Genomic DNA, 13,635 nt, shown 5'->3' with positions numbered 1-13,635 from the left:
AGATAACACAGGATCCACCATTCACAGTAGGTGATGTCACAGCTCACCTCCTGTACAATGACTGATAACACCTCTATATACAGTAGATAACACAGGATTCACCATTCACAATAGGTGATGTCACAGCTCACCTCTTCCTGTACAATGACTGATAACACCTCTATATACAGTAGATAACACAGGATTCACCATTCACAATAGGGGATGTCACAGCTCACCTCCTCCTACTGTACAATGACTGATAGCACCTCTATATACAGTAGATAACACAGGATCCACCATTCACAATAGATGTCACAGCTCCCCTCCTCCTCCTGTACAATGACTGATAACACCTCTATATACAGTAGATAACACAGGATCCACCATTCACAATAGTTGATGTCACAGCTCACCTCCTCCTCCTGTACAATGACTGATAGCACCTCTATATACAGTAGATAACACAGGATCCACCATTCACAATAGGGAATGTCACAGCTCACCTCCTCCTCCTGTACAATGACTGATAGCACCTCTATATACAGTAGATAACACAGGATCCACCATTCACAATAGATGTCACAGCTCCCCTCCTCCTCCTGTACAATGACTGATAACACCTTTATATACAGTAGATAACACAGGATCCACCATTCACAATAGGGAATGTCACAGCTCACCTCCTCCTCCTGTACAATGACTGATAACCCCTCTATATACAGTAGATAACACAGGATCCACCATTCACAATAGATGTCACAGCTCCCCTCCTCCTCCTGTACAATGACTGATAACACCTTTATATACAGTAGATAACACAGGATCCACCATTCACAATAGGGAATGTCACAGCTCACCTCCTCCTCCTGTACAATGACTGATAACCCCTCTATATACAGTAGATAACACAGGATCCACCATTCACAGTAGGTGATGTCACAGCTCACCTCCTCCTGTACAATGACTGATAACACCTCTATATACAGTAGATAACACAGGATTCACCATTCACAATAGGGGATGTCACAGCTCACCTCCTGTACAATGACTGATAACACCTCTATATACAGTAGGTAATACAGGATCCACCATTCACAATAGGTGATGTCACAGCTCACCTCCTCCTCCCGTATAATGACTGATAACACCTCTATATACAGTAGATAAGTCAACTTTTCTCTGATTCTATTTCACAATCCAAACTGAAATGTATGAAGAATGGTGAATGCTCTTGGGGGGGTGTCGGTTATTTCTCTTCCTCGTTCTTACGATCCCCCCTCTGCGTCTTCCGCCTCTCGTCTTCATCTTGTCTAGGCTGAAGCCGCGTCACTATTTGTCGGCATCAGTATGAATCATGTAAAGTGATGGACTCAATCTACAGGAGAGAAAAAAGTAATGTGATCGGGCAAAAAGACCAAGAAGAGCGGTCTGCTCACTAGGAAAAAGACGAGTGAGTGTACGGAATATGAAAAAGCATGGCTGCTTTCCTGTAGAAACAGCGCCACTCTCGTCTATAGGTTGTGTCTGGTATTGCAGCTCAGCTCTAATCACTGGAATTCTTTGTATTACATACAGTCCTCTTATAAAGGGATTGTCAAGTGGTAGATACTAAAGTTTTATTAAAGGGAACCTGATGTTTTGGGCAGCAAGACTCGTAGACCGTCTCCTGGATTGTACACATCTATATCTGCAGCGGTTCAGGGTAAAACATGCCTGAAATTATGGAACCGGGCTCTGATTCATGCTGCCTGTGATTTGGGTAGCAAGACTCAGCTGGCTGTGTAATAACAAGTTCTACAACTTTCTTTGACACTTTGGAAGAGATTTATTAAGACTGGTGTACTTTAATGGCAGAACAAAACAAAAACGCGGTGGTGTAAAAAGCGCCTGGTTTATTTGGAGGCACATGCCAAAAATTTGAATCTACGCATGGGCCGGCATAGGTTTGCGCATTAATTTACTGTCTTGTGTAAAATATAGTAAACACAGGACAGGCTATTAAAAACTGTCTCCAAACACTTCTTATCAATATGTTTCGCTGCTATGCAGCGTCTTCAGGGGTATTGGGCCATCTACATTATTCCCAAATCCCTTGAAGATGCTTTATAGAAGCGAAACGTTGGGAAGAAATGTATGGAGCTTTATAATAGTTTTTGATAGGCTGTCCTGTGTTTTTATTGTTGAGAACATTATGAATTCGGTGCCAACAGAACGGCTAACATAAATTCATGAATATAAAGCAACACATAGGGCATTGCAAATGTATTAGTTAGCAGTATTCTAAGCTCCAAACACTTCATTCCAATATGTTTCGCTGCTATGCAGCATCTTCAGGGGTATTGGGTCATCTACTTTATGTCCAGTTCCCTTGAGGACAATGCACAGCAGCGAAACACTGGGAGGAAATGTTTGTAGCTTTGTAATTTTGTGTTTTTTTAAAGGTTGTCCTGTAGCGTTTGTTCTAGACATGTGCTCGCTGAGAATATAATCACTACAGGAAATCGGTGAATATAAAACAGCACACAGGGCACACCGAAATTTAATAAGTTTGCAATATTAGCAAAATTATAAGCTCAAAACACTTTTCCCAAAATTGTTTCCCTCCTTTGCCGCATCTTCAGGGGAATTTAGTCATTACATTATTCTCAATTCAATTCATGACAATTGCAATTTTTCTATCCCATGTATTAAAGTTTATGGGTAATGGTCCTTTAAAAAATTTTTTATTTTTTTTCTGAAAAATAGGATTTTGCGGTAAGAAATGCCTTCACCAACTCTTAGCAGTTGAAATGGAAAAAAAAGAGGTGGGGAGGTGACGTGAAGCAGGTTCCTGAGCTCTGGCTGACAGTCCTGCTGCCGAGCTGCGGCTGTCCAGTGTCTGGAGGCAGCAGCGCAGCGCAGACATGGACCGGCCACTGCTGGGGATCGTTCTCTTCTGCGCTTTCCTTGGGCTGGTTGGTGGTGACCGGAAAATGCCCAAACTTGCAGACAGGAAGCTTTGTGCGGATGAAGAATGTAGTCGTAAGTATCCCTAAAACGATGACGATTATATCTGGGGGATGAAAATCTACTAAAAGGGAACAGTTCATTCATTTTGGCCAAATCAAGGTCAATAGACGATAATAATTAAACATTAAAGGGAAATTCATTTTTCAATTAACAAATGTCACTATAGAGAAGTTTACTCCAAACTTTGGCCACTTAGCTGCTGAAATCTGATCATCCGACCGGACTAACCTGCACGGAGGGCGAGAACTGGTTCTCCGGTATCTCCTATTGGAAGTAGCATTCTTATAAATCAATACCATCCCTTTAAAAAAAACAGGGTGGGAAGCCAAACTGAAATTTCCACTTGTATACAGCTGTTTCGGGACCTTGGCCTCCACCATGTTCAAAGCAGGAGATTAGTCGGCTGGGTGAGAGTTGAGTTAATTGGTTAGGTTTCGCCTTAAGGAGGCATCTAGGCCAAGCCATGCTTTCTGGGAAATAAAATATTCAATAGGCCCTTTTATAGGAAGAGAATGGTGTCTATAGTGCCCCCTATTGGAGGGGACAGTCCTATAGGTGAACATTAGAGATGGGTGAATCGCCAGAGTACGGAGTTTTTTGCTCCTGGCTGAAGCTATCGTTTCGCTTCACAGTAATGGGCCAGGGAAAAGGTTAGATAATACCTCACTCTCCACCCATTCCATCGTCCAGTTTCTTGCGCCTCTTCTTTTTCCCTTCCCCCATCGTTATTTTCCCATTCATTCCTCTTTGGCCTCATCGCTCTGGGATCAGGAATTACAATTCAACTAGGCCTTTCACATGTTGTGATGTCACACGCGAAGACATGGTGCGCGGTCACATCGGACCCGGGAGAGCCCAAAGAAGATGCCCGCGACTGGGGAAGGGGAAATGAAGAGGTGCCGAGGACCCAAAGCAGGGCTGCCACCAGGAATTTTAGGGCAACATTTTTGGGCCCCCTTGAGGCTCCGCCCAAGCTCCATCCCAGCTCCGCCTCCACCCCTCAAACCTTCCACAGACCCACCGGCCACGTTTGGAAAAATCCAACCATTGGAAACCGCAGTGATCTGAAGAATGGGGAACTTTTATACCCATTTTAAACTGCAACGTCAGGTGGGATATCTGTCCGCAGCTTCATTCCTGCTATTTGGGGCTTCCAGAAAAAAACAAGTGCAGCCACTGAGGGAATGAATGGATCAGTGGTCGAGTCGCACATGCGCTCCATTCTAATGGTGATAAAAGTTCCACATACTGCCGATCAGTGCGGGTCCCACATGTCAGACCTCCACCAATCAATAAGTTACCACTTATCATCAGGCCACGTGCACACGTTCAGTATTTTACATCAGTATTTGTAAGCCAAAACCTGGAGTGGAAAAGTCAGAGGAAAAGTAGAATAGAAACACGTCACCACTTCTGTATTTATCTCCTACTGCTAGTTTTGGCTTACCATACTTGTTTTCGCCAGAGAACCTCTGAAAGTGCATATTTGTTACTGTGTAACAGTCACAGGACAGGGAGACGTCCAAGTAATTAATCTCTAATGTAAATAAAGAATCTTCCCCTTATTGATATCTGAGAGAACAAGTGTCCTCCATGCACAACACAATCCACTATACCAAGACCAATTAATACCACATACAAGGTACAAACACCTCCACACCATGACCAGACCACATATTACTACCACATAGTGACCGAATAATACAGGGGACAAATACACCAGACCATGACCAAATCAAATATTACCACCATATAGCGACCGAATAATAATACAGGGGACAAACATGCCACACCATGACCAAATCACATATTCCCACCACATAGCGACCGAATAATACAGGGGACAAATACGCCACACCATGACCAGACCACATATTACTACCACATAGTGACCGATTAATACAGGGGACAAATACGCCACGCCATGACCAAATCACATATTACCACCACATAGTGACTGAATAATACAGGGGACAAATACGCCAGACCATGACCAAATCACATATTACGACCACATAGTGACTGAATAATACAGGGGACAAATATACCACACCATGACCAAATCACATATTGCCACCACATAGCGACCGAATAATACAGGGGACGAATACGCCACACCATGACCAAATCGCATATTCCCACCACATAGCGACTGAATAATACAGGGGACAAAGATGCCACACCATGACCAAATCACATATTACCACCACATAGCGACCGAATTATACAGGGGACAAATATGCCACACCATGACCAGACCATATACTACCACCACATAGTGACTGAATAAGGCTATGTGTACACGTTGCGGATTAGGCTTAGGAATTTCTGGTGCAGATTCTGCCTCTCCTGGCAGAAAACGCACCTGTAGTTCCGCAGCGAATTTTTTTGCGGTTCCGCAGCGTTTTTTGTGCGTTTTTGTTGAAGTTTCTTGCGGATTTGCTGCGGTTTTTACCCCTGCGGTTTTCTATAATGGAATGGGTACAAAAACACTAAGAAATCACAAAAAAGATGTGACATGCTACTTCTTTTAAACTGCAGCGTTTCTGCAGCAGATTTTCCGCAAAGTGTGCACAGCATTTTTTTTCTCATTAATTTACATTGTACTGTAAATCAATTGTGGATCTGCAACGTTTCTGCACTGCAAAAAACGCTGCAGATCCGCAGAGAATCCGCAACGTGTGCACATAGCCTAATACCACATACAAGGGACAAATGCCGCCACACCATGACTGGACCACATATTACTACCACATAGTGACTGAATAATACCACATACAAGGGTCAAATGCCGCCACACCGTGACCAGACCATATACTGTATTACCACCACATAGTGACTGAATAATACCACATACAAGGGACAAATGCCGCCACACCGTGACTGGACCACATATTACTACCACATAGTGACTGAATAATACCACATACAAGGGACAAATGCCGCCACACCGTGACCAGACCATATACTGTATTACCACCACATAGTGACTGAATAATACCACATACAAGGGACAAATGCCGCCACACCGTGACCGGACCACATATTACTACCACATAGTGACTGAATAATACCACATACAAGAGAGGAATATGTGCTGACGTCCTTCTAGTGTGACTCTATATCACAGTAGGACACATTATGGGTTTACATGTTTTTCCTCTGGACAGATCCCATCTCGATGGCGGTGGCGCTCTCGGACTACACCCCCCCTGATTGCCGCTTCATCCCCATCAGGCGCGGACAAACTTTGTATATATTCTCCAAGTTAAAGGGCCGGGGGCGGCTGTTCTGGCTCGGAAGTGTAAGTACGAATGTAGAGATGACTCACGGTGTCATTACCGGCCATACATGACACGCTGCGCTCTGTTAATAGGTGCAAGGAGATGAATATGGCGAGTACACAACAAAGTTGGGCTACTTCCCAAGTTCTATTGTTGAAGAAGAACATTATTTAATGCCCGGAAAAGTGGATGTCAAAACAGACGTGAGTGCAGCGGAACTCAGCGAAGTACAGATTACAAAACCCCAAAAAACGAAAACTTCCCCGTTATGACCAACTCACTAACGGATTCTCAGTTGACTCATTAAGCAGCCGTCAATAGACTGTGCCACACAGAGGCTACAAAAGGCAAAGGGTGCATACTTTTTTTTTTTTAATAAAACCCAATTGCAAAAAATTATTTTTAGCCGCAAACATTAAAGTAATTAAAAAAAAAATATTCCCAAAGGTGGACACTTCCCGTATAGGGTATGTGCACCCTATTATGTTGCAGCGTTTGGCACTGCATTGGACTGTCTATTGCTCTATGCAGAACGAGTCAACTAAGAATCTGTCAGTGAGTTCGATACAACAAGAAGCTTTTTTTTTACCTGTCTTTTTCATTATTCTGTTTCTTCCTTTTCAGCAATGGGATTTCATGTGTCACTGACAGCTCCAACCTCATGGAGATCGGCACAATAGAGCAACAAGATGTGTAACCCCTATGGCTTCCCGTCAGCTAACACACCGTGATGTATAATGAATGGCTATACGAGTGATGTCATAATAAACTCATATACAGCTTCTCCTAAGTTCAGACATAAAGTTACTTCCTAATATATACCTTGCAATTTTTGGTTTCCTTGACTATAGACAGAAGTGATAATTTCTTGAGATGGAAAAAATCTGTGACCCCAGAGGTTGGTTCACATCATAAACGGCTTTTGAGTATTTTTTTCCAGTCTCCCCAATCTCTTTCCTTAGAGGACGTACAAACAAAACACAGGGACCCCTTTATCTCCAGTATCTCTTCATCAATCAGCCATTGACGTCCGAACCCTCAAATATCGGAGGGTCCGGCCAACCAACTTATGTGTATGAGGGCCTCCTGATGATGTCAGGGGACAGAAGGAGCCCAAAAGAGGCACACATGGTAGATGTACAAATACTGTCTTGCATATGGACACCCTATATATGAATATATATTATTTCCCTAATGGGAGTGTCCCTCTCTGTAATATAGGCTGGATGTAAACTCTGTGGATCTGCCAACCATCTTATGTGTATAAGGCCGGGCCCTCTGATGATTTTAAGGGACAGAAGGAACCCAAAAGAGGCACACATGGTAGATGTACAAGTACTGTCTTACATAGGGACATCCTATATATGAATATATATATATATATATTCTCTAGTGGGAGTGTCCCTATCTGTAGTATAGGCTGGATTTAAACTGTGGACCTGTCAACTGTCTTATGTGCATGAGGGTCTTCTGATGATGTCAGGGGACAGAAGGAACCCAAAAGAGGCACACATGGTAGATGTACAAGTACTGTCTCTCATGTGGACCTCCTATATATGTATATATATATATTGTCTCTAGTGGGAGTGTCTCTCTCTGTAATATAGGCTGGATGTAAACTCTGTGGATGTCCAGGCTGCTGACTTTGTCAACATTTCCGAAAGTAATATTTCTCACCTACTAATGAATAGCCAATTGCATGGAAATTCAAGATGTCTACTGGTGGAAAAATTGCAGCCACAGGAAAGAAAGAAGAGTGAGGTGTCAGAAGTGGTGGCAGCACAGGTGGATTATTGCTGTCTCTGATGCCTGAATATTACATAAATTGGCTACGATTCATTAAAGGGTTTGCCCAGGCTTAGGCTACAAGTTTGCAGTGATTCTTTGCGCGCGCACTGCACATTCCGACTAGACTTGTCCAGCCTCACTGAATACACTTACATTGAGAGAGGCCTTGCACGTCTAGTTGGCAAGTGACCGAATGTATGCAAATCACATACTTGCGCCTATGCGAACGCCCCGACACCGGAGAATCCTTACAGAGTGCAGTGCGAGCAATGTGAGGATTCACAAGTAAGTATCACTTCCCAATAATCGGCCCGTGTCAGTGTCCCCTTAGGGTAAGTTCCCACATAGCAAAAACCCCGCAGATTTCCGGACCTTCCACAGAGGAGTTGTTGCAGTGATATCTGCGGGGACACCACACATTTCACGCTTTTCTGTGCGCAGTGGAATTTGACATGCCTCGAATCTCAATCCCGCAGCTATTTTCAGTCGATGCTGCAGATACATTTTCCAGCGTGTGCCTGAGATTTCTTGAAATTCAAGCACTTTCTTGGCACCGTAAGGACTTGATCGCACGCTGCGTTACACTTGTGTTTTTTTATGGGTTCTTTTCCATGATCCGGACACCACTAGAAGCACCACTGATGATCACGTCTCGTTTCACCTCCTCCCTCCTTAGGGCTCATCTCCACTTGTGAGGAAAACGGACGAGTGCAATCCGATAAAAAATCGGATTGCACTCGGACCAATGTTAATCAATATGTGACACTCCATTTGCGATTTTTTTCCCAGCCGAAATCGGACTGAGAAAAATCTGTGTCAGCTGAGAAAAAAATCGCAGCATGCTGCGCATTGCTGAGATTCTCGGACGAGACTCGCCAATGCAAGTCAATGGGTGCGAGAAAAAAAACGCACAGCACTCGCACCATGCGAGTGCTGTCCGATTTTTACGCACCCGTGTCCTTAGAAAAGCCGGCAATTCAGCGCAGAGTACAGTAAAATCACAGTGACAGGTTAGATGAGAGTAGATATATACACATAGAATAGGTATATATACATATATATATGTCAGGGAGACACCTATATATATATATATTTATATTTAATGCAGCGCTAGATAGCTTTAAAGCTGGTAATTCAATTACCGGCTTTTGCTTTCTCCTTCACAAACCCGACATGATATGAGACCTGGTTTACATACAGTAAACCATCTCATATCACCATTTTTTTTGCATATTCCACACTACTAATGTTAGTAGTGTGTATATGCAAAATTTGGGCGTTCTAGCTATTATATTTAAGGGTTAAATGGCGGAGAAAATTGTGCGGGAGCCCACGCCAATTTTTTCCGCCATTTAACCCTTAAATATAATAGAACGCCCAAATTTTGCATATACACACTACTAACATTAGTAGTGTGGAATATGCAAAAAAAATGGTGATATGAGATGGTTTACTGTATGTAAACCAGGTCTCATATCATGTCGGGTTTGTGAAGGAGAAAGCAAAAGCCGACAATTGAATTACCAGCTTTAAAGCTATCTAGCGCTGCATTAAATATAAATATATATATATATAGGTGTCTCCCTGACATATATATATATGTATATATACCTATTCTATGTGTATATATCTACTCTAATCTAACCTGTCACTGTGATTTTACTGTACTCTGCGCTGAATTACCGGCTTTTCAAAGGAGACCCGTGCGTAAAAATCGGACAGCAATACGGATGTCATACGGATGTTGCGATAAAAAAATCGCATGGCACTCGCAGACGTTACATCAGTTTTTTCGGTCCGTAAATCGGACCGTTTTTTTCTCACACAAGTGGAGATGAGCCCTTATGGTCACATTGAGGACCTTGTGGCCCATGGACTGGGCTCTCTATAGACCGCCATTCTATTTCAGGCCATCTCAAGCCTTACCGCCATGTTTACGGGACGCCTTTTCTCCCGATAGGTGTCTGAGGCACAACTGATGGTGGCTCGGCAAATCTAGGACTATATGGAGGTGCTATGAAGAACCATGATCATCGGTCCCAGAAACCAACCGTTTATATCAGACCAATTGCCTGTATAAAAGACCCTGGGAATTGTCTCATCCCCCTTTTCCCATGGCTTTGTAATGGGGTCAGCATGGGCTAACACCCCCCACTGTAAAGGAAATGAGCAGCCCATTGACACACAGGTGCTAAGTGTCGGCTCATTATAATATCATTACAAGGGTTAATATAGTGATGTTGTGTCCTATGTAAATGGCGGCAGCAGTGTTGTGGTGTGTGCAGGGGGCAGGCGAAGTCATTTCAATATTTATTAAAGTGGACTTCCTTGAAAAAGACGATGGAGGCTTTAGTGACAGGATAAATGCGGATGAATATCAGTTTTCTGGTACATTAATGCGTGCTCATTATTATCTGAAACTACGCTGTGATCTTCTGAAGAAAGGAGGAATTTTTTTACTGCTTGAAAAACTCATTGCCTCAAAAAATTCGACTGCACATAGTCTTAAGGGCCGAAAGGCCTAAAAAACCCGCCAGTAATATTAAGATATGTAATACATCTTTGTGACCACAAGGAGGCAGCAGATACATTTCTTATGAATGTCATAGCCTATTTATACTGTGTTAGATTTTGGCCCCCATGTGACCTGCTCTTTTCCTGCTCCCGAGTTATGCTGGTAACAGTAGTTCTACAGCAGATAGGGAGCCAAGTGTGAGATATGTTGTGACAAGGAGAAAGATCTAGCAATCACCGAGGCGTTATGCACAAAGCTCTGTATGGATTGTATGGTGATGTGAAATAATGGACCTTCTGCATCACAACTGCCAGCGCCCGGCTAAGGTCCGGGGTCCCACAGCACCTAAGGGGCTTACTGTGTCCATTTTTCGATTTACAGCATCAGCCATACACGTCTGGCAGGTGCGCAGGCTCTATTCTGCACAGGTGGCGGCTGTGCTACACAGCCGCCATTGTAAACTATCTGTTGGCTCCAATTGCAGAAGTTTAACCCCTAAAATGCAGCTGTCAATCATGCTAGCAGCATTTAAGAGGTTGGAAATGGGCTGCCGATGACCCGGGGCCTCAAAAGTGTGCAAATTTTAATTTTACAAATAAAAAGCACAATATTGCGGCATATCGTACAAGTGATATAGTGATGGCAGGTTCAAGTCTGCTAGCAATAAGGGGCAATAAAAAAATATATATATAAAAGAGGAAAGATTTTTTTAAATAAAAAATATAAAAGTTCATATCACCCGACTTTTTACAGAAAGAAATTAAGCTAAAAATCTAAAAAAAAAAGAAAACATATTTGGTATCTCTGCCAGCATAATGATCTAATCTTATAAAAGATTATAATATTTATCCACTACAGTGATCGACAAAACTAAAAATTAAAAAAAAGTAAAAAAGCAAAAAAAAAGAACTTTAAAAAAAAAAAAAAAATTAGAAATAATAAGAGATCAGAAAGTCGATTGGATCCCGAAAATAGTGATGACAGAAACCTGCACCGCAAAAAAAAAAATAGCCCTCTGTTAACCAAAAAAATCAAAAAAAGTTATAGCTCTTGGCAGCAGGTGAGAAGTAAAAATTGAAAGGAAAGAGGGGCCAAAAAAATTCCCATAAACCTGGAGCCAGTCTCAATTTTGTGATTTTTGCTTGTCTGGCTCCGACATAAGGTCACACTGGACCCTATAGAAGAATTGCAGGGATCATGTTCACTGGCGGCCATATTGCACAAGATATATTATTCCGCCAGTGAATAAATACATGCAGGACTATTTCGATACTAGGAGGGAAAAATCAAAGACGTCAGGCGAATGGTTCACACCGTCGGCATCAAACATTATCGTGGCAATAATCCTACAATCCCCTAATATAAACAGTAACAGGGAGCCGCTCTCTCTGCTTACTGGGTGTTTGGAGAAGGCCACGCTGGGTGGGCTCCTGCTCCTCAGGCACTAACAGCTGCCCACTCTGTGCAGTCAGTGGGGACAGATGCAAGGGCCTTGGGGAGTGGGCCTGACAGATAAAGTGGCGCTATTAACACCTGAGGTGTTCGTTTTCACTGAGGGGATAAAGAGGAGGCCTAATGGCTCATCCACATGTTGGTCATTGCTGGGATCTCCTAGGTTGGTCATCAAAGCGTGTGATGAGGGAATGTGCTGGGATAAGGTGCTATCGGGGAGCTAACTGAGTGTCTTCTGGGTGCTCGAAAAGTATGTTCGAGTCCCCGCGGCTTCATGTCTCGTGGCTGTTTGCCAGCCGCAACGTAGGCAGGTATTGACTGTTAGGCCACGGGGACTGGAACATACTTTTAGAGCACGCCGGTTAGCACCCGAGCATGATAACATCTTATCCGAGCACTAGTTTTGAGGTAAAGATGCATTCATCTGTGTATTACATACGACATGTCTACAATTTGGCCTCCTGGTGGCTTTGGCCGGGCAAAGATAGCATCCCAAACCTGTGTGCTTGAGGGTGGTGGTGGGATAATAATGACTGACAGTTTGGGCCGGTGACTTGGCTGAGCTGTGCTGCTGACAGAGGCAGCTTTTGCATCGGACACTGAAATTGGATCCAGAGTAGCGCTTGCGAGCTGTAAAGCCAACAGCTTGTAAGCGCGTGCCTCTTGATGTGGCCTGGATAAATAAAAAAAACAAGAGGCGCTCCATCTATAACACCATAGGCCACAGGTGAACCTGAGTCGGAGGGTTGGTCGCTCCCCTGATCAGGCTGCGTACGGTACAACTACGCGAAGAAGAGTGATGTACTGTATAATCCAATGGTGATTGCTTCTCCAAGGTGAGAGGAGTGTGGTGGATCCCGGGCGCTGCCGCTGACAATGGTTAATCCAGGCGGTAAGTATTAGAAACTCTCAATTTACCGCAACGCGTTTCGGAGCAGAATCTACTGATCCCTGAGGAAGAAGGTTCAACTGCGAAACGCGTTGAAATCAATTGTAACTTTTTTATACTTATCGGCCCAGATCAACCTTTTTCGTCCTTGGTCTCCTGCACGCCTCTCTCCTTTCTGTAGCTTTTGGCCACGAGCAGCGAACTGTAGAATTTAAAAAAACTGAGAGGATTTTAAGTAAAAGGAAAAAATTGCAAAGTTGCTTGTTTTTACCATGCCCGTTCAGTAGGATGAGTCAACCCCTTTAAGCTGCCTCTCTGCCTGCAAATAATTAACTTTCAGGTTATATACGGAAGCGATATCGCATGTCATCACCATAAACTGCGGCATGAGATGTCAATGCCAGTCAGCTGCTGGGCCAAGGTAAAGCTTTGGCAGCGCAGCTCACTACGCCTCTGATGTTGGCTAGTATAAATGTGGTGACGCCGATAAATAGGGCACGCCATGACATCATTTGTAGAGCGAGACCCCGGGGCTATTCTTCTCTAGGAGTAACTTAAGTAGAGGAGTCTGACAAGTGTAGGCTTCTCCCTATACAGCCCTGGGGGGTGTACCGCGTATTCTGGGACACCTCTAATAATTCACTTTATGGTTTGATCTCTATCCCAATAACACTGATCCGAAATGCGTTGGCAGCCCAAGAGCCGACGGGATACTG

General features: G+C 43.5%; 1 protein-coding gene across 1 annotated transcript; it reads left to right on the top strand.

Annotated features, from left to right (window-relative positions):
• The first annotated feature begins 2,843 nt into the window (after positions 1–2,843).
• MIA (MIA SH3 domain containing) lies at positions 2,844–7,096 on the top strand. The gene is made up of 4 exons (XM_069755474.1): positions 2,844–3,003; positions 6,162–6,295; positions 6,368–6,478; positions 6,900–7,096. Exons 1-4 carry the CDS (start codon positions 2,886–2,888, stop codon positions 6,921–6,923), a joined length of 387 nt encoding a protein of 128 aa, XP_069611575.1. The 5' UTR covers positions 2,844–2,885; the 3' UTR covers positions 6,924–7,096.
• Positions 7,097–13,635: the final 6,539 nt, after the last annotated feature.

This window comes from Ranitomeya imitator, chromosome 2 (assembly GCF_032444005.1).
Source record: "Ranitomeya imitator isolate aRanImi1 chromosome 2, aRanImi1.pri, whole genome shotgun sequence".
Classification (NCBI taxonomy): Eukaryota; Metazoa; Chordata; class Amphibia; order Anura; family Dendrobatidae; genus Ranitomeya; species Ranitomeya imitator.
The sequence above is the reverse complement of the archived record's forward strand: the minus strand, read 5'-3'. Positions and strand labels throughout refer to the sequence as shown.

Excerpts from the sequence above, each read along its gene's own strand:
- MIA (XM_069755474.1), top strand. The coding sequence starts at position 2,886 with ATGGACCGGCCACTGCTGGGGATCGTTCTCTTCTGCGCTTTCCTTGGG. Across the intron at positions 3,004-6,161 it reads TGCGGATGAAGAATGTAGTC|ATCCCATCTCGATGGCGGTG; the intron begins GTAAGTATCCCT and ends TCCTCTGGACAG. Across the intron at positions 6,296-6,367 it reads GGCTGTTCTGGCTCGGAAGT|GTGCAAGGAGATGAATATGG; the intron begins GTAAGTACGAAT and ends CTCTGTTAATAG.